Below are 19,320 nucleotides of genomic sequence, written 5' to 3'. Positions count from 1 at the left end.
CTACTATTTACTGTACATGTGAGAATTTAGGCACCTTCCCTATCCTTTCCGAACTTCAGTTTTCTATCCCATGAAGCAGTATAATACATACACCATAGATTTTTAAAGAGATTCTTGAGAAAGCATACTGTATGCTGGCCTCTTTTGGTACTCAAATAGATGATTCCTATTGTGTGCATACTATTATTATTGTTTGGAAAACTGTTACTAGTGCTATTCATGAATTTATAAAACCTCCACTGAGAATACATTCAATCTCCTTATTTTGCAAAGCCCAGATCTGGAAATGTCCTGGATAATCTGATGTCTTTGCTCATCAGTCCCCAATAATAGGTCTAACACTCATTTTGTACTGCCTGGCAGTCAGTAAAACAAAGAAAGACTATTTAACCATTAAAAAGAGAAGGAAAGACAGAATGAATAAAAGGAAAAAATTACAAAAAAGTTGCTATAAGTAATACTTTCTTTGATTTGGCCTATCATAAATTTAGGAATAGTATAGTTTCTAGTTTAATGTGACTGACAGATTTCTCACAAAAATAGCATTTTACAGATGGCTTTTTTTCTAGTCTCCAATTCCTCCAATAAGAAATTCCTCCAATAAGAGTGTTGTGGAATATACAGTGTGATTTATTATGGATGAATTATAAGAGTTATTTCAGCATAATAACATTAATAATGTTCTCATCTTTATAAGAGAAATAAGTTTGAGTTATTACTGTTATGATAGCTTGAAATGTTCTTCTTTTGATTTCCTTGATTCCAGAAGTTCTTTGGCAGGAAGATGCTTGCTGAAAATTCCCCCAATGTGAACAATCCCATATAAAGGCCACTCCCTTGGGAATAGTAATAGCTATGGTATTCTTATTTGAAAATTAAAAAAAAAATTCTGATTAACTTTTTTTTAGATGCCAAACTAAAATGGATAAAATCATGAAAGGAAATAAAAATAAATCCTTCTTTTAGTTATAGCCTGCAAATAGTAATGATACAAGGTGATCCAGAGCGAAGGGGAAGGTTTCTTTGTCATTTGTTTTAATGTCAAATCAATTGAAGACTGATACTTTTGTAAAACTGAATAAAAATGCGGCAATGTCAAATTTGTATCAAAGTTTCTAAACACTTATTTCAATTTCTGTACTTGGTTCATTGAAGAATAATAGTTAATGTAAACAGTTTGTGGATGAGCAAACCACAATTTGAGTTGCACCTATGTTCCAAAAAAAACAGACATTCCATTATATAAATTTGTATATACTGAATTGATTTTTAACATTACTTCATTATCTTTCTTGGATTAGAATTTTTTAGACAACTTCCCTAGCAGTGACATCCTGTCCTTCATTGCAAGGATATTCCTGCTGTTCCAGATGATGACTGTATACCCACTCCTAGGCTATTTGGCTCGAGTTCAGCTATTGGGCCATGTCTTCGGTGACATTTATCCTAGGTAAGGGCTCCTCTTCTGTTGGCCAGCAAGATGTGCCAAGCAACAAATGACTGTGCAAACAGGTCAGTTTAAAATGTGACTGATCCTTTTGCTATAAAAATTTGCCTAATGAAAATGGTTACTAAAGATAGGTCACTGGTGTTCTTTTCCCTGAAGAGCTTTAAAATTAGAAGCTACTTCCTTGTCCAGATTGATTTAAAGATAATCCCCTCGGGGCGCCTGGGTGGCTCAGTTGGTTAAGCATCTGACTTCAGCTCAGGTCATGATCTCAAGGTTTGTGAGTTCGAGCCCCACATCAGGCTCTGTGCTGACAGCTCGGAGCCTGGAGCCTGCTTCTGATGCTGTGTCTCCCTCTCTCTCTCTCTGCCCTTCCCCCACTCACACTCTGTCTCTCTCAAAAATAAATAAACATCAAAAAAAAATTGTTTTAATAAATAAATAAAGATAATCCCCTCTAGTTTAGTTATATTAGCTCTGATATCAGTTATGTTTATCTTACGTTTTAGCTGCCAATTTATTTACACATTGCCAGGAAGTTAATAGTTATAGTACCTGTATTGGCAATGTATGGCTAATGAGAAGCAACTCTTATTTTAGTTATTGATTATTAATATTTACTCATATATTTATTAACATTCATGCATTAAAAATTTTTTTTTAATGTTTATTCTTGAGACAGAGAGAGAGAGAGAGAGAGACGGAGCATGAGCCAGGGAGGGGCAGAGAGAGAGGGAGACACAGAATACAAAGCAGCCTCCAGGCCCTGAGATGTTAGCACAGAATCCGACACAGGGCTCAAACTCATGCATGAACCGTGAGATCATGACCTGAGCTAAAGTCGGATGCTCAAACGACTGAGCCACCAGGTGCCCCTAACATTCATGCATTTTTACATAAATCATAATTGTTTAGAAGTGAAGGTGAGATATATAACAAGTTTAAATTCCTATTTGTTCCTGTAACTACTGCTATAGTTTTCAGTCTCTTATTGGTGATAGAGCAGTTTTGAGTCCTTTTGAAAATCTGTTCAAAGCTAATCACCCTCATCCAAGAGAAATTTTCATAAACTGCTTCAGTGTTTCCCTAAAACTTCATGCTGGATTCCTGGTTAACTCCTGCTAACATTAAGTTTTAGTATAGATTCATCCTCGTAAAAAGTACCTAGTCCGAACCTATTTTACTTGAAATAAATGGTCTTAAATGAAGAAAACTTTCATACAAAAAATTTTGTAATTACATTTACAGTAACCAGCTAAAACAAGTCTTCATCAGTTCTTCTCCAAAGTGAACTAATGCAGTATTTTCCCTCATTAACTAAATAATTAATATAAATATGTTTGTTTAAAAATAAAAAATCTATGAAAGCAAAAGTCCAGAGGTACCAGGTCTCTAGCATTGATAGTAGCAACAGCTACAGTTCTAACATTGCTCATCTTGAAGGTTGGACTTCAGTACATACAAGACTCCTATTGTGTTTATACCCTGCGCTGTATTTACATTCACCATAATAAAACAAATACAATGAAGACATAGATGAAAAAAATTCTAGGTAAATGAATTATTCCTGTTTTCTGCCATTATTTTGCATAATGGTGGCTATTAGAATGTTTTTTCTTCTTGGAAATAGTCTGAAATTTCCCTTTCATGTTCACATTGCATTTCTTTCTCTACCACCAGGAACACACTACCATTTATCCTGCAGTTACAAGTCCTCTACAGACTGCATGATTCAGAGCATACTTTTTTGAGCTCAGTACCTCCTTTATACTCTTAAAGTTTATTGAGAACCCCCAGGAACTTTATTTACCTTTTGTGAGTTATATCTATCAATATTTAACATATGAAAAATTAAAACTGAAAAATTTTTGAATATTAATGAATTTATTTAAAAAACATTAATAGGGTGCCTGGGTGATTCAGTCGGTTGAGCGTCCAGCTTCGGCTCAGGTTATGATCTCATACTCCGTGAATTTGAGCCCCACGTCGGGCTCTGTGCTGACAGCTCAGATCTTGGAGCCTGCTTCAGATTCTGTGTCTCCTTCTCTCTACCTCTACACCCCCCAAAAGTAAATAAGCATTAAATAAAATATTTTTAAAAAGCAATAATATAAAACTATTACTTGTTTTAAAATAACATATTTATGAAAAATAATTGTTTCCCAAAAAACTTTTATTTTACATTTTCCAAACTTTTTAAAGTTTTATTTATTTAAGTAATTTCTACACCCCACATGCGGCTTGAATTCACAAGCCTGAAACCAAGAGTCACATGCTCTTCCAACTAAGCCAGCAAGACACCCCACATTTTCAAAACTCTGATTTGCTAGAAGATAATTGGATTCTCCTATCTTCTGCATTCAGTCTGTTAAAATATGTTGTTTTCATTAAAACCTATGAAGAAAATCTACCCTCACATAGACATGTTGTTGGAAAAGCAGTCTTTTAATAGCCTTTTCAGACTATTGTGGATATTCTTCTTTGATACTTTGCCAAATTTTAACAAGTGGTAGTTTCCAATAAGTTAGTCAAATCAGAAATTCAGTATATTAAAACCCATTGGTCTGTCTTACACTTTGGATCCTTTACCCGTGATGTTTTTGTAACATCATGTTTAGTCACCTGGAAAATATCATTTCACTGATTTCTGCAGATCTTCCAAATGTTGACACACTTCCTTATAATATCAAAACCCACTTTTGTAATATTGCCACCAATTTCATTATAAACCTCTTTAAATATTGAAAAACTGTCAAACTGAGGGTGGCAAGTACAAGCTGTCCAAAATTCTAATTTTTACTTGAAAGCTCAAATTTTATCATTGACAACACATACACATGTTTTCCTTGAAGTGACAAGATGATAAGCTTTCGTTTTTAAGAAAATGTCTGTCAGGGCGCCTGGGTGGCTCAGTCGGTTAAGCGGCCAACTTCAGCTCAGGTCATGATCTCGCAGTCTGTGAGTTCGAGCCCTGCGTCAGGCTCTGTGCTGACCGCTCAGAGCCTGGAGCCTGTTTCTGATTCCGTGTCTCCCTCTCTCTCTGACCCTCCCCCGTTCATGCTCTGTCTCTCTCTGTTTCTAAATAAACGTCAAAAAAAAAAAAAAATTAAAAAAAAGAAAAAGAAAATGTCTGTCTAACATCCGAGTCTGAAGAACCGCAGTTTGTCTGCCTTTCACATAAAAATAGCATTCGTTGGAAAAAAGGGCTAGGTTGCTCTCCAGCTCAGTTGCACAAGTACTTTTCCTCAAGACAACCATTATACCTCACCATGCAGCAGATAAGCTGTATTATGTACTTCCTGTTTAATGACACAGAATAGCAAAAAGGTGTGTGTCCAAAACATGAAAGTTAATAAAACTAGTAACTTTTACTTTTTTATGAAGGACTATTTGTTTGAGAGTGTTTTGCAATAAAGCATACAGTATAGAATACAAAATGGTGCAACTGTCTATCCATGCTAAGGGGCCAGCAGTTTTACCTACAATTGCTTTTGCAAAGCAAGTAATGTCTTTTATGATTTGAAATTAATTTTTACCTCAGTGACTTCCTGAAAAGGTATTGGGAACTTCCCTGGGGTTTGTGGTTACACTCAGAACCACTTCTTTGGAAAATACACAACGTTGTTTCCTTTTATAACACAGAAATAACAAAAGAGCCATTGTCTCAAAGCTCTGGAGCAATTTTTAAAGTTGGAGTTTCTAGATAAATAATAAGATCTGGAAGCCTGAATATCTTTGTAATTCATGAGGAGGTAGAACTAACTGCTTATTTGTGTAAATATTTTTCCTTATTCTCTATAATCTTTATCGGGTTTTAATTACCTTCTGATAACCTGGGCTCACAAGGTTGCTTTAAGGTATAAATTTGGCTTTTAAGAATCAACTTTTTGGGAAATGGAGTTATTTCTTGAGCATCAAATTTTATGCCCATTCTTATTCTTTTTCTTTTTCTTTAAGTTTATTTATTTATTTTGAGAGAGAGCACATGCATGGGAGGGACAGAGAAAAAGGGAGAGAGAGAATCCCAAGCAGGCTCCACGCTGTTAGCAGAAACCTGATGTGGGGCTTGAACTCAAGAACTGTGAGATCATGACCTGAGCCAAAATCAAGAGTTGGATGCTTAACCAACTGGGCAATCCAGGCACCCCTACATTATTTTTCTATTCATTATTTTCTATTCACTGAATATCTTTAAGTGACTGGACCTGAAGGATGACAACCTGCCCATTTTGCCTTTTCCCTTAAAGTAAATAAATACTTTACAGAAAAACACATAGAAAGTTTGTTAAATACAGAAAAGGGGCAAAATTACTCCAAATCCCAAATCATAACACAATTATTACTGCCTTTTTAGTATAGTTCCTTTTGATATCTTTTCAAATGTTTTCAGATTTTCTGTAGTAAAAATCTAGCTAGCTTTTTTCCAAGTTGTCTAGATGACTTTTTACCATCTAGGTAACAATAATAAGTTATTTTGAATACTTTTTAATATATCCCATCAGGTAAATTATTACCTTGCTGTATATCTAGGATACTTCTGGTTTTGCCACAAATATCTTGAAGTTAATGGCTTTTTTCATATTTTTGTTTATTAAGAAATTCCAAATGCAATTATGGACCAAAGGGTGTGAACTCTGATACACACTAGTTTGTTCTGACAAACTTAACGTATTCATATATTTATACAAAAGGAGCAAGGTCACTGTCCCGTCACTATCATTGAGTACTATCATTGCCTTCAATTTTTGCTGCGACTTTATTGTCAAGTTTAAGACATTTTCATTTTAAAAATATTAGTAATGAATTTTATTCTCATATTAATGGTTATAATTTGCCTGTTTTTATTTTTATCTTTTCTTCCAAACTCCTCAACTTTTAGCATTTTCCACGTGCTGATTCTTAATCTAATTATTGTGGGAGCTGGAGTAATCATGGCCTGTTTCTACCCAAACATAGGAGGAATCATAAGGTACAGCCTATAAGGAAACTCTGTCCCTTCATATATTGGCCTTTATTTTTATGGTTTTCCTGTTGATATTGTTGTTGTTAATTTAATTATATGAAATTATTGTATTTAAAACTGGTAGCATTCAAATGTAGTTCTCTGCTGTCAAAGTGCTCATGATCTTCCATCACTGCTTCTTCCTGATTCTAGAAGCCCCATTATCCCTTGGGCATCTTTCCCCTTCTCTTTTTCTTTTATACCTTTTTCTCTTTATACAAGATAAAAAAAAATTTATATAAAATCTGTAACTCCTTGGAGTACCTGAAGATCTCTAGTATGTTAAGGCTGTGTTCTAAGTTTTTAAATCCATTTCTACTCAAGAACGTGTTTCACTATGAGTTGCAGTCAGAGAGTAAGAGTTGAGATGGGAGTTTAGATCCCATATGGCTCTTTACTTAATATATTTTCTCTAAAAATGTTGTGATGGGTTGAATATATGGGGAGTGAAGTTGTGACCTCAAATTCTCATGGAATACTGGGCTGATTTCTCTTCCTTGACTATAGAAAGCAGGGCTGAGTCACTTTTTTGAAGACCCTTACCTAAGAAAGTACCAAGAATCAGGAGAGAGCATTGGCCTGATGCTTATTGAATATAATGGATTTTCAAGTTTCTGTTAAGCTAAGGATAGGGTAAAGAAGAAGAAAGTGCGGATCTGACAGTCTTTTGTTGAGGTATTTTTGTTACTATCTTTGATAATTATGCTGAACACCACAGAGATACTCATCTGTTCTCCTTCTCAAGCAGATGCTAGCAGTCCTTCAAAGACTCAGAATGCATAATTAGTTTATAAAAGATCAAAGATAGGAAGCCTGTCTCCAGATGTTTCTGAGGAAGCAGCCACAAACATGGAGACGTAGAAGAACTATGGAGATTGGAGAGATGCATAAAAAACTCTGTCAAGCAGATGCTATAAAGATGAACAGGAAATAATATTTTATATTAGCTTAGCAAGTAAAATGTTTTCAACTGACATGCATTATGTCTGCAACACTTGAATCAAAAATAATTTTGTTGCCTTATTAGATTAAAGAGGGTTTAAATGGTACTATATTTACCTTAATTATAAATCAGCAAAAACAAAATGCAAGATTAATATTAATCCACAAAGTTTTTATTTCACAGGTATTCAGGAGCAGCATGCGGCCTGGCCTTTGTATTCATATACCCATCTCTCATCTATATAATTTCCCTCCACCAAGAAGACCGTCTGACATGGCCGAAATTAATCTTTCACGTTTTCATCATCATTTTGGGCCTGGCTAATTTGATTGTTCAGTTTTTTATGTGAAATACTCAATGTTTTCTCAAGATCTTTTGTGGTATTTTCAACTTTGACAACAATTCCACATAAATTCACTTGTAAATGGTGTTATTGCTGTAATTCTAAATGTTTTCCTAAGATAATTTGGGGGGAAAAAAAGGGAAATGGAGGTCCATTAATAAGTAATTTTGATTAGAGTGGAAAAGGGGGCAATGATCTTTATCTTTTTTCATATTCACCACCTCCTCATTCTCACTGTCTTTTCTGAGTAGAAGCGTAAGCCCTTAGGAAAAATCACGCTGGTTTTTGCTTTTACAGTTTTAAGGTGCATAGGTTTATTTTGACTACAGTAAAGATTCTCAGGGTGTCACAGCAACTATTGCCAGATGCTATTTCTGTTTCATGTTTGAATATATTCACTTTCATTTTATTACTTGCTAGATCATTTCTGCAGTTTGTCCAAACATTTACTGTTTGGGACAGTAAACCAAATACCTCATTTTTAAAAAGAAATTTCCATGGCATCAGTGTTAATAGAGTGAACTCTTAACTGCATCCTTAATCTCTGTTTAAAAGAGAGAAAGAATGTCAGTATAGGCTTTGTGGTCATGAAATTTACACAAAATAAAAGAACTGGGAGAGTTTATTGCTGTCTGACTCCTTTTGTTTCTAATCTAGTACCAGTGACTTAGGTCAGAATTCTAGTTCCCCCAGCCACATTTTGCATAGGAACCAGTATGGTTGTCTCCATCAACACAAGAGGATTCTTACTTTTTGGATTTCTGAGCATTGCATAGGATGTCATGACAGGACCAATGGGGAAGAATATAGGAAACCTGGCAAAGAATGTCAGGTACATGAGTCCCTATAAGAGAGAAAGGAAATGGAGAAGGGACTGGAAAAATGAGGCTTCCTTCCTAGTGTGTTGGGGATTAATCCAGGAAACGATTAATTCTGTTTGAGGTAAGACTTCCAAGAACTGGTTCCCCAACCACTCCACCGCTTACTTCTTAAATGGCAGAGAAGAGGTTAAATCCCTGAATCTGAGAAAAGGATTAGGGAGTCCGAATTTTTTTTTTTTAATTTTTAATGTTTATTTATTTTTTGAGAAAAAGAGACACAGAGTGTGAATGGGGAAGGGTCAGAGAGATAGGAGGACACAGAATCTGAAGTGGGTTCCTGGCTCTGAGCTGTCAGCACAGAGCCCAATGCAGGGCTCAAACTCACAAAGGGTGAGATCAGACCTGAGCCAAAGTCGAATGCTCAACTCACTGAGCCGCCCAGGTGCCCCCTCCTTTTTTTAAAATTCAATTAGTTAACATACAGTGTAGTCTTGTCTTCAGGAGCAGAGCCCAGTAATTCATCTCTTACATACGACACTCACTGCCCATCCCCACAATGCCCTCCTTAATGCCCATCACCCATTCAACCCATCCTCCCACCCACCTCCCCTCCAGCCACCCTCAGTTTGTTCTCTGTATTTAGGAGTCTCTTATGGTTTGCCTCCCTCTCTGTTTCTATCTTATTTTTTCTTCCCTTCCCCTATGTTCATCTGTTGTGTTTCTCAAATTTCACATAGGAGTGAATCATATGTTATCTGTCTTTCCCTGACTGACTTATTTTGCTTAGCAAAATATACTCTAGTTCCATCCATGTTGTTGCAAATGGAAAAATCTCATTCTTTTTCATAGCCGAGTAGTATTCCATTGTATATAGGTACCACATCATCTTCCTCTATTCTTCAGTCAATGGACATTTGGGCTGTTTCCATAGTTTGGCTATTGATAGTGCTGCTGTAAACATTGGGGCACATGTGCTCCTTCAAATCAGCATTTTTGTATCCTTTGGATAAATATCTTGTAGTGCAATTGATGGATCATAGGGTAGTTCTATTTTTAATTTTTTGAGGAAACTCCATACTGTTTTCCAGAGTGGCTGCACAGGTTTGCATTCCCACCAACAGTGCCAGAGGTTCCCTTTTCTCCACATCCTCACCAACACCTGTTGTGTCCTGAGTTGTTAATTTTAGTCACACTGACTGGTATAAGGTGGTATCTCTTTGTGGTTTTGATTTGTATTTCCCTGATGATGAGTGATGTTGGGTATCTTTTCCTGTGTCTGTTAGCCATTTGGATATCTTCTTTGGAAAAGTGCCTATTCATGTCTTCTGCCCATTTCTTCGCTGGAGTATTTTTTTTTTTTTTGGGGGGGGGGTGTTGAGGTTGGTAAGTTCTTTATAGATTTCAGATACTAATCCTTTATTCAAGATGTCATTTGCAAATATCTTCCTTTCTGTCCATGCCTTTTAGTTTTGTTGATTGTTTCCTTTGCTGTGCAGAGGCTTTTTATCTTGATGAGGTCCCAATAACCCATTTTTGCTTTTGTTTCCCTCGCCTCTGGAGACATATCAAGAAGTTGCTGCAGCCTAGGTCAAAGAGGTTGCTGCCTGTTTTCTCCTGTAGGATTTTGATAGTTTCCTATCTCACATTTAGGTCTTTCACGCATTTAGAATTGTTTTTTGTATGGTGTAAGAAAGTGGTCCAGTTTCACTCTTCTGCATGTCGCTGTCCAGTTCTCCCAGCACCATTTGCTGAAGAGACTGTCTTTTTTCCATGGGATACTCTTTCCTGCTTTGTCAAAGACTAGTTGCCCATATCTTTGTGGGTCCATTTCTGGGTTCTGTATTGTGTTCCATTGATCTTTGTGTCTGTTTTTGTGCCAATACCATACTGTCTTGATGATTTCAGCTTTGTAATACAGCTTAAAGTCTGGAATTATGCCTCCAGCTTTGGTTTTCTTTTTCAACATGACTTTGGCTATTCAGGGTCTTTTCTGGTTCCATACAAATGTTAGGATTGTTTTTCTAGCTCTGTGAAGAATGCTGGTGTTATTTTGATAGGGATTGCAATGAATGTGTAGATTGCTGTAGGTAGTGTCAACATTTTAACAATAGTCTTCCAATTCATGAGCATGGAATTTTTTCCCATATCTTTGTGTCTTCTTCAACTTCTTTCATAAGCTTTCTATAGTTTTCAGCATACAGATCTTTTACCTCTTTTTACCTGGGTTTTTTCCTAGGTTTCTTATGAGTTTTGGTGCAATTGTAAATGGGATTGATTCCTTGATATCTCTTCTGCTCCATTATTGTTGTATAGAAATGCAACTGATTTCTGTATATTGATTTTATATCCTGCAACTTTGCTGGATTCATATATAAACTCTGGCAGTTTTTTTGTGGAGTCTTTCAGGTGTTCCATGTAGAGTATTGTGTCATCTCTGAAGAATGAAAGTTTGACTTCTTCCTTGCCAGTTTAGATGCCTTTTACTTCTTTTTGTTGTCTGATTACTAAGGCTAGGACTTCCAACACTATGTTGAATAACAGTGGTGAGAGTGGACATCCCTGTCATGTTCCTGACCATAGGGGAAAAGGTCTCAGTTTTTCCCTGCTGAGGATGATATTAGCAGTGGGTCTTTCATATATGGCCTATATGATCTTGAGGTATGTTCCTTCTATTCCTACTTTCTTGAGGATTTTTATCAAGAAAGGATGTTGTATTTTGTCAGATGTTTTTTCTGCATCTATTGACAGGATCATATGGTTCTTATCCTTTCTTTTATTAATGTGGTGTATCATGTTTATTGATTTGCAAATGTTGAACCAGTACCACAGCCCAGAAGTAAATCCGACTTGATAATGGTGAATAATTCTTTTCATATACTGTTGAATTTGATTTGCTAGTATATTGTTGAGAAGTTTTGCATCCATGTTCATCAGGGATCTTAGCCTATAATTCTCCTTTTTAATGGGGTCTTTGTCTGGTTTGGAATCAAGGTAATGCTGGCTTCAGAGAATGAGTTTGGAAGTTTTCCTTCCATTTCTATTTTTTTGGAAAGGTGTGAGAAACATAGGTATTTAACTCATCTTTAAATGTCTGGTAGAATTCCCCTGGGAATCTATCTGGCCCAGGACTCTTACTTGTGGGGAGATTTTTTTGATAACTGATTCAATTTCTTTGCTGGTTATGGGCCTGTTTAAATTTTCTTTATTTTTTTTTTTTAAATGTTTGTTTTATTTTTGAGAGAGAGAGAGAGACAGAGCGTGAGTGGGGGAGAGGCAGAGAGAGAAGAAGACACGGAATTTGAAGCAGGCTCCAGGCTTGGAGTTGTCAGCACAGAGCCCGACGTGGGGCTCGGACCCATGAACTGCAAGATCATGACCTGAGCTGAAGTCGGATGCCCAACTCACTGAGTCACCCAGGCACCCCTCAAATTTTCTTTCTTTCTGTTTAAGTTTTAGTAGTGTGTGAGTGTCTAGGAATTTGTCCATTTTTTCCAGATTGTCCAGTTTGTTGGCATATAATTTTTCATAGTATTCTCTTGTAATTGTTTGTATTTGTATGGTCATTGTTGTGATCTCTCCTCTTTCATTTATGATTTTATCTATTTTGGTCCTCCCTTTTTTCTTTTTGAGAAGTGTGGCCCGGGGTTTATCAATTTTGTTTATTCTTTCAAAAAACCAGCTCTTAGATTCATTGGTCTGTTCTATTGGTTTGTTTGTTAGTTTTTGGATTCTATATCATTTATTTCTGCTTTAATCTTTATTATTTCCCTTCTTCTACTGGCTTATTTGCTGCTCATTTTCTAGCTTCTTTAGGTATAAAGTTAGGTTGTGTATTTGGAACCTTTCTTACTTTCTTGAGATAGGCCTGAATTGCAATGTATTTTCCTCTTAGGATCACATTTGCTGCATCCCAAAGGGTCTGGACTTTTGTCTTTTTATTTTCATTTGCTTCCATTAATTTCTTCTGTAATTTCCTGGTTAACTCATTCATTCTTTAGTAGGATATTCTTTAACCTCCATGTATTTGAGGGCTTTCCAAATTTTTTCTTGTGGTTGATTTCAAGTTTCATAGTGTTGTGATCTAAAAATATGTGTGGTATGATCTCATTCTTTTTGTAGCTATTAAGGGCTGATTTGTGACCCAATATGTGATTTATTCTGGAGAATGTCCCATGTGTATTTGAGAAGAATGTATATTCTGTATGAAATGTTCTGAATGTATCTGTTAAGTCCATCTATTCCAGTTTGTCTTTGAGAGCTGTTGTTTCCTTGTTGATTTTCTGCTTAGATGATCTGTCCATTGTTGTAAGTGGGATATTAAAGTCTTCTACAATAATGGTATTATTATCCTTAAGTTTACTTATGTTTGTGACTAATTGATTTATATATGTGGGTGCTTCCAAGTTGAGGGCATAAATATTTGCAATTCTTAAGCTCTTCTTGAGGGATAGACCTCTTAATTATGATATAATGCCCTTCTTCATCTCTTGTTACAGCTTTTAATTTAAAGTCTAGTTTGTCTAATGTAAGTATGGCTACTCTGGCTTTCTTTGGCAACCATTAGCATGATAGATGGTTCTCTATCCCCTCATTTTCAATCTGCAGGTGTCCTCAGGTCTAAAATGAGTTTTTTGTAAGCAGCATTTTGATGGATTTATATTTTTATCTATTCTGATACCCTATGTCTTTTGATTGGAACATTTAGTCCATTTACATTCAGAGTGATTATTGAAAGATATGAAGTTAGTGCCATTGTGTTATCTGAAGATTTTGTGTTTCTTTTTTTCAACGTTTATTTATTTTTGGGACAGAGAGAGACAGAGCATGAACGGGGGAGGGGCAGAGAGAGAGGGAGACACAGAATCGGAAACAGGCTCCAGGCTCTGAGCCATCAGCCCAGAGCCTGATGCGGGGCTCGAACTCACAGACCGCGAGATCGTGACCTGGCTGGTCGGACGCTTAACCGACTGCACCACCCAGGTGCCCCAAGATTTTGTGTTTCTGATGATGTTATCGGTCCTTGTAGTCTTTGCTGCTTTCCACTCAGAGAGTCCCCCTTAGAATTTCTTGCAGGGCTGGCTTAGACGTTACAAACTCCTTTAGTTTTTGTCTATGAAAGTCTTTATCTCTCCTTCTATTCTGAATACCAGCCTCGCTGGATAAAGGATCTTGGCTGCATATTTTTCCTATTCAGCACATTGAATATTTCCTGCCACTCCCTTCTGGCCAGTCAGGTTTCAGTGGACAGCTCTGCTGCTAACCTTACATGTCTACCCTTTTGGTTAAGGACCTTTTGACCCTCACTGCTTTCATAATTCTCTCTTTATCTTTGTATTTTGCAAGTTTCACTATGCTATGTTGTGTTTTTGTTGATTTTAAGGGGAGTTCTCTGTCCCTTTGGACTTTGATGCCTGTTGCCTTCTCCAGATTAGGGAAGTTCTCAGATATAATTTGTTCAAATAAACCTTCTGTCCCCTTTTCTCGTTCTTCTTCTGGAACTCATATGATAGGCACATTGCTTCATTTCATGGAATCACTTAGTTCTATCATTCTCCCCTCATGATCTAGTAGTTTCCTTTCCCATTTTTTTTTCAGCTTCATTATTTTTTGTAATTTTATCTTCTATTTCACCTATTCTTGCCTCTGCTTCTTCTATGTTGTCACTGTATCTATTTTGCATCTCAGTTATAGCATTTTTAAATTCATCCTGACAAGTTCTTAGGTCTTTGATCTCTGCAGCAAGTATTTCTCTGGTGTCTTCTGTGCTTTTTTAATCCCAGCTATTAGTCTTAGGACTGTTATTTCAAATTCTTATTCAGATATAATATTTATACCTCTTTTGAGCAGTTCTCTGGCTGTGATTTCTTCTTGACCTTTATTTTAGGGAGAATTCCTCCATCTTTGTTATTTTGGCTAAGTTTCTATCTTTTGCGTGTTTTAAAAGCATGTTATGTGTTCTGCATCTGAGAGTACTACTGTATTAAAAAGGGGCCATACACTGTCCAGGGCCTGGGACTCCAGGAAGTGTTTCTGCTGTATGCTGCATGCACTCTGTTATTGTATTTTGGCTGCTCTGTCCCTCTGGTCAGTCCTCTGCAGAGGTCTTCCTTGCTTGCAGTGGTGGTGTTTAGACCTTTAACTAGGTGTGCTTTGATTTGTTTGTTGAAATGACTCTGGAAAAAAATGGTGGTGGGGGGGAGCCTGATCTCATAAAAAGAGAAAAAGGAAAGGGGAGAAAAGAAAACCAAACAGACAATCAAAAAACTATAAGGCTCATTCCAAGGAAAGGGATAGGAAAGAAAAGGAAGAAAAAAAGTAGAAGAGTATATATATATATATACACACACACACATACATAGGAAATGACAAAAAACAAATCAGAAACTATGAGCCTGATTCCAAAAGAAAAAGGGAGGAAAGAAAGAAAAAAGAAGAAAAACAATTTTTGTCTGTTGTTGCTTGTGACTATACTGGTCTAGAGTAGAATCTGGCTGCATTGGGTCAGTCAGTCTTCCTCTAGTAATCAGTTGCCAGGCACTGAGGGACAAGGTTTGGTGTAAGTGAGTCCCACCTCCACTGGGGTCCACTGTGCTGCTCTCTGAAGCCACAATAGTGTTTTAGGGAAAATGGCATCACTCCAATTTCTCCTCCCCAGACTGGGAATCTCAGCCTGTGCTGTTCAGGCAGCCTTCACAGAATGGCGAGGGTGGTCACCTTGCCCTGTGCCCCAGTTCTGAGCCTTACCCTTGGTGCTTGGCTGGGATTCAAAACCCAATGTATTAAAGGACTCTGTACCACATCGATCTGCTCCCCTCCTCCAGAATAAAGCCTCTCCACCCTGATGATGAAAGGCCTTTGGCTGGCACCTGCAGAGTCTTTTGTCCTTGGGGAGGCCATAACCCCTCTTCCCAAAGTACTCCAGGAAGGGGTCTGCTCTCTCCTAGTGTGCCCCTGAGATCGCTACACTATGCTCTGCACTCCTGGGCCAGCTCCTTCCTCCACAGGAGCACGTGCCACAGCAACACTCTAGAGAGAGAGTTACGCACCTCCAAAACCTCCAAGTTTCAGCTCCCAAGGCTGTTTGCAAAAAAAAAAAAAAAAAAAAAAAAAAAACCACACACACACACACACACACACACACACACACACACACACACACAGAAAAAACAAAACCTGACATCGTCCATACTTAGGTTCCCAGTCTGTAGTCTAGGGAAGTTTTCCTCTTGTGCTAACTCTGATGCCGGACTTTCACAATCCCTCTCTCTTTCTCTCCCTTTTGTCTTTCCACAGAAAGTGTTCTCTCCCCTCTGTGGCTATGCCATTTTATCTGTGCCAATTCACATACACACCCCTTGGTCCTGCCAAACTGTCTCCCTTCATCTGTAGAGATCCTTCTGCTGCTCCGCAGATTGATCTCCTGGGTGTTCCAAGTGATCTGACCTCAATACAGCTGTGTCTGAGGGCCAAGAAAAATCCTGGTTCCCTTCTCTGCCATCTTAACTCCTCCAGGGAATCTGAATTCTTAAAATTAACACTCTCCTCTTTTTCATTCAAACTAAAATCTAAACCAGAATTCAAACCCATGTCTTCCATGTAATAACAGCCTTCATGTTCAAATGCAAAAGTTAGATTTCTCTAATTTTAGGCCAACATTAAAAAGTGCATTTTGTTAATATATATCCCACATTCCAGGAAAGTGTGTAGATTTATGTTACTTCCTTCTTTTGAGAAAGACGGGTAAAATGGTTTTTGAAAGATGGACGAAGTGGTCTTTTTTAAGCCTAGTAAGGACCCCAACATTTGAGACCAGCAATACTTTCTTTCATGAAAGTTTACTGTCCCATTGATAGACCCATACCTGTATTGATGAGCTGTATTTCTTAAAATTCTTTTTATGTAAAAGTCTCATGAAAATTCTCAAGCATACACAAAAGTAGAGAAAACAGTAAGATAATCCTGCCACATCCCCATCCCCTATATTAATTATAAAACTTATGCTGCATTTGCTTCATCTATCCACTTTTTTCCTTTTCCACTGTAATATTTTAAAGCCAATATCAGACATGTGATTTCACCTCCACAGACATTAATATGCAGTAATTGCCTTTTGAACTTACCATTACTTTTGTTGATGGAGGCAGTCTGAAAAGTTTTTGCTAGCAGAAACTGCTGGTTGAAGACAGGTTTATTAGAAGATTCTGCGTTAAGTTTCTGTATCTCTATGTTAACCTCTTAGAGTGGAATATTCACATTGAGGAGGTGTCTCTATGCTTGGGATCTCCTGCCTCTTTGTGATTTCTTCACAGAAATCTTCTTTACTTCAGTGTGAAGTCTTCTTCAGTTAGAGACATAGGAATCAAAAGCTACACAGCAACTTGAGACCCACGTTTAATCCCTTCTTATCCCTAGTCACCACCCTTGTCTTTGAAAACGTCAGAGACAGGATTTTCTTTTGTCTCTTTTCAGTAATATACTTGAATATTTTAACACATGGAAAAATGACTTGGTATATTTTTGTCCATGTAATGATCAAAGTGAATATGACAATGAATGCAATATTTACTAAATTAAAAAGCAGTGTGGATATTTGCTTTTTGTTTTCTTTAAAAGACTTGATAATTTAGAACTTCTAAAATCCTACAGGAAGCTTATGCTGGATAACTCTGCCTTCTTAAATTTCTTTTCATGAAACTGACACCTTTGGCTTGTTATTTAGCTTGGCCAGAATGTTCTTTGTGTGAGTGTGTATGTCCTGGCTCACACATTAGAACAATGAGATATGAATTCATTCAGATCACATTACAATTAATTTTATACTTTCTCTACTGTCATCTTTGTAAGTTTCCTAATTAAACTTAGTTACTTTTTACTCTGATGTGGTTAACCTCAGTTTCTTGGAATTTAGCTTATTTAGCACACAACCGAGCACATTATAAAACTTAAAAAGGCTTGTGTAGAGAAGTCATCCCTAGAACAGTTCTGGATGAAAATATGGTATGCTCATACTAGGCCAGAAAGAACAAAGAAATGTCCTTTGACATTTGATATCTGTGGGTAATCCAAAATCAGTTTTGTCATCACACCCAAAAAAATGTATTATAGTAAAGAATAAATTTACCCACAAAAAGGGACTGTGTTAAAGGAAATCAGTCACTTTACTTATATATGTTTTGCAATCTATATTTTTACTTATTTGTTTCCATAAATAATTGAGTAAACTACCACATTCAGTGCTTTGGAGGAGTCAAAGATGAATAAGATTTCTTTCATATTCTAAAAGAACTTTAATCTGGTGAGGAACTATGTGAGTAGTTAACTATAAGGCAAGGGACCATTAGAAAAAAACAAAACCCTTTCCAGCTAGGATCCTCAGAGAGGACTGGTAAAGAAAATGTGGGGTAAAGCAGCAAGAATCCGTTTTCAGGTTCCTCCTAATATCTGTCCAAAATGTTATGTATTTGATGTATTTTGATACATCATGGGATCATGTAAAATATAATCGCTTTTATTTTGGCAATGATATAGTATTATTATAAGTATTATATTGTTATAAAAGTTAAATATATTATTCTAAGAAGTTTTATGAAAAGTGTTTAACTGCTTCTGTATACTAATTATTGTTCTCTTTGCATTCTTCTTTAAATGTTTTATTTATTTTTGAGAGAGAGAGAGAGAGAGAACATGAGCAGGGAAGGGGCAGAAAGAGAGGGTGACAGAAGATCCGAAGCAGGCCCTGTGTGACAGCAGAGAGCCCAATGGGGGCTCAGACTCCTGAACCATGAGATCATGACCTGAGCTGAAGTCATACACTTAACCGACCAAGCCACCTGACTGTTCTCTTTGCGTTTTTAACACTACATTTTTCACTACTTTGAATCTTGGGACAGCAAAGCACAATTGTTAATAGGAGAAATAAGTAGTAACATATTAGGCAATACGAACAGAGAGATTCCATAAAATTTTCTCTCCAACTATTAGGATTCAAAATGTCAAATGTTTGAGTTTTTGGATAAAAGCAGAAAATATTGATGCTGTATGTTTCCTTTCTAAAGCACTGCTTTTTAGAATCTGGTGGTGGCAGTTTGTTTTCTTATCCCAATTTGAATGTCAAAAACAAAATCCAAATCTAGTTGACACTTAAACAATAGATTGTTACATTAGTCTGTGATCCAAAGTGAAATGCGCACAAGGCGGCCTGGCTGGCCCCAGTTTCACAGTTGACTGCCGACTTCACTTCAGATTATATAAACACTTATTGCAAAACAGCTCTGACGGGAACCTCATATCCTAAACAGTATTCTCTGAAATGTAATTTGTTGTCTTTTTATATAAAAGAAGAAATTAAGTCAAAATTATTTTGAAGAAAAACAACTCCAGGATTTTGTGTAATTGAATTTCCCAGGAAATGTTATTGCCTGGTAGCACGGACCCCAGGGTAGAAAGAAGCTTGAGTCCCATATTTTGCAGAGTCAAATTTCTCAAGTGACTTGACGTGTGTCAAGGATCCCTCCTTAGGGCACAAACCTAACCAAAACCTAAAATGATCACCCCTTTTGAACAATAAAGTGTTGTGATCCCTTGCTACCAGAACATTACAAACAGAACATGGCACTTCAGGTAAGTTTAGCCCAGTTTCTGGCAAAGAGCTCCCCGTGTCATAATCTTCCCAAGCCCTTTAAGGGCAACGAAGAGCTCTATTTTTCTGCCTTTCCTAAGTAAAATTTCTTTTTTCCCCCCAATGTCATTTTTGTATGTTTCCTT

General features: G+C 36.9%; 1 protein-coding gene across 10 annotated transcripts in view; it reads left to right on the top strand.

Annotated features, from left to right (window-relative positions):
• SLC38A9 (solute carrier family 38 member 9) overlaps positions 1-8,358 on the top strand; it is an 84,115-nt gene extending 75,757 nt beyond the window's left edge. For 9 of the 10 annotated variants that reach the window (XM_023256675.2, XM_003980967.5, XM_006927734.4 and 6 more), the window contains 3 exons: positions 1,302-1,450; positions 6,327-6,416; positions 7,576-8,358. In XM_023256675.2, coding sequence (XP_023112443.1) covers positions 1,302-1,450; positions 6,327-6,416; positions 7,576-7,741 — 405 coding nt within the window. In that variant the 3' untranslated portion in view covers positions 7,742-8,358. Of the gene's footprint in view, positions 1-1,301; positions 1,513-6,326; positions 6,417-7,575 lie in introns of all 10 variants that reach the window. The other variant, XR_890395.4, reaches the window with a different exon arrangement.
• The last annotated feature ends 10,962 nt before the right edge of the window (positions 8,359-19,320 follow it).

Source organism: Felis catus, chromosome A1 (genome assembly GCF_018350175.1).
Source record: "Felis catus isolate Fca126 chromosome A1, F.catus_Fca126_mat1.0, whole genome shotgun sequence".
Lineage (NCBI taxonomy): Eukaryota > Metazoa > Chordata > Mammalia > Carnivora > Felidae > Felis > Felis catus.
This window is presented reverse-complemented; position numbering and strand designations above follow the sequence as displayed.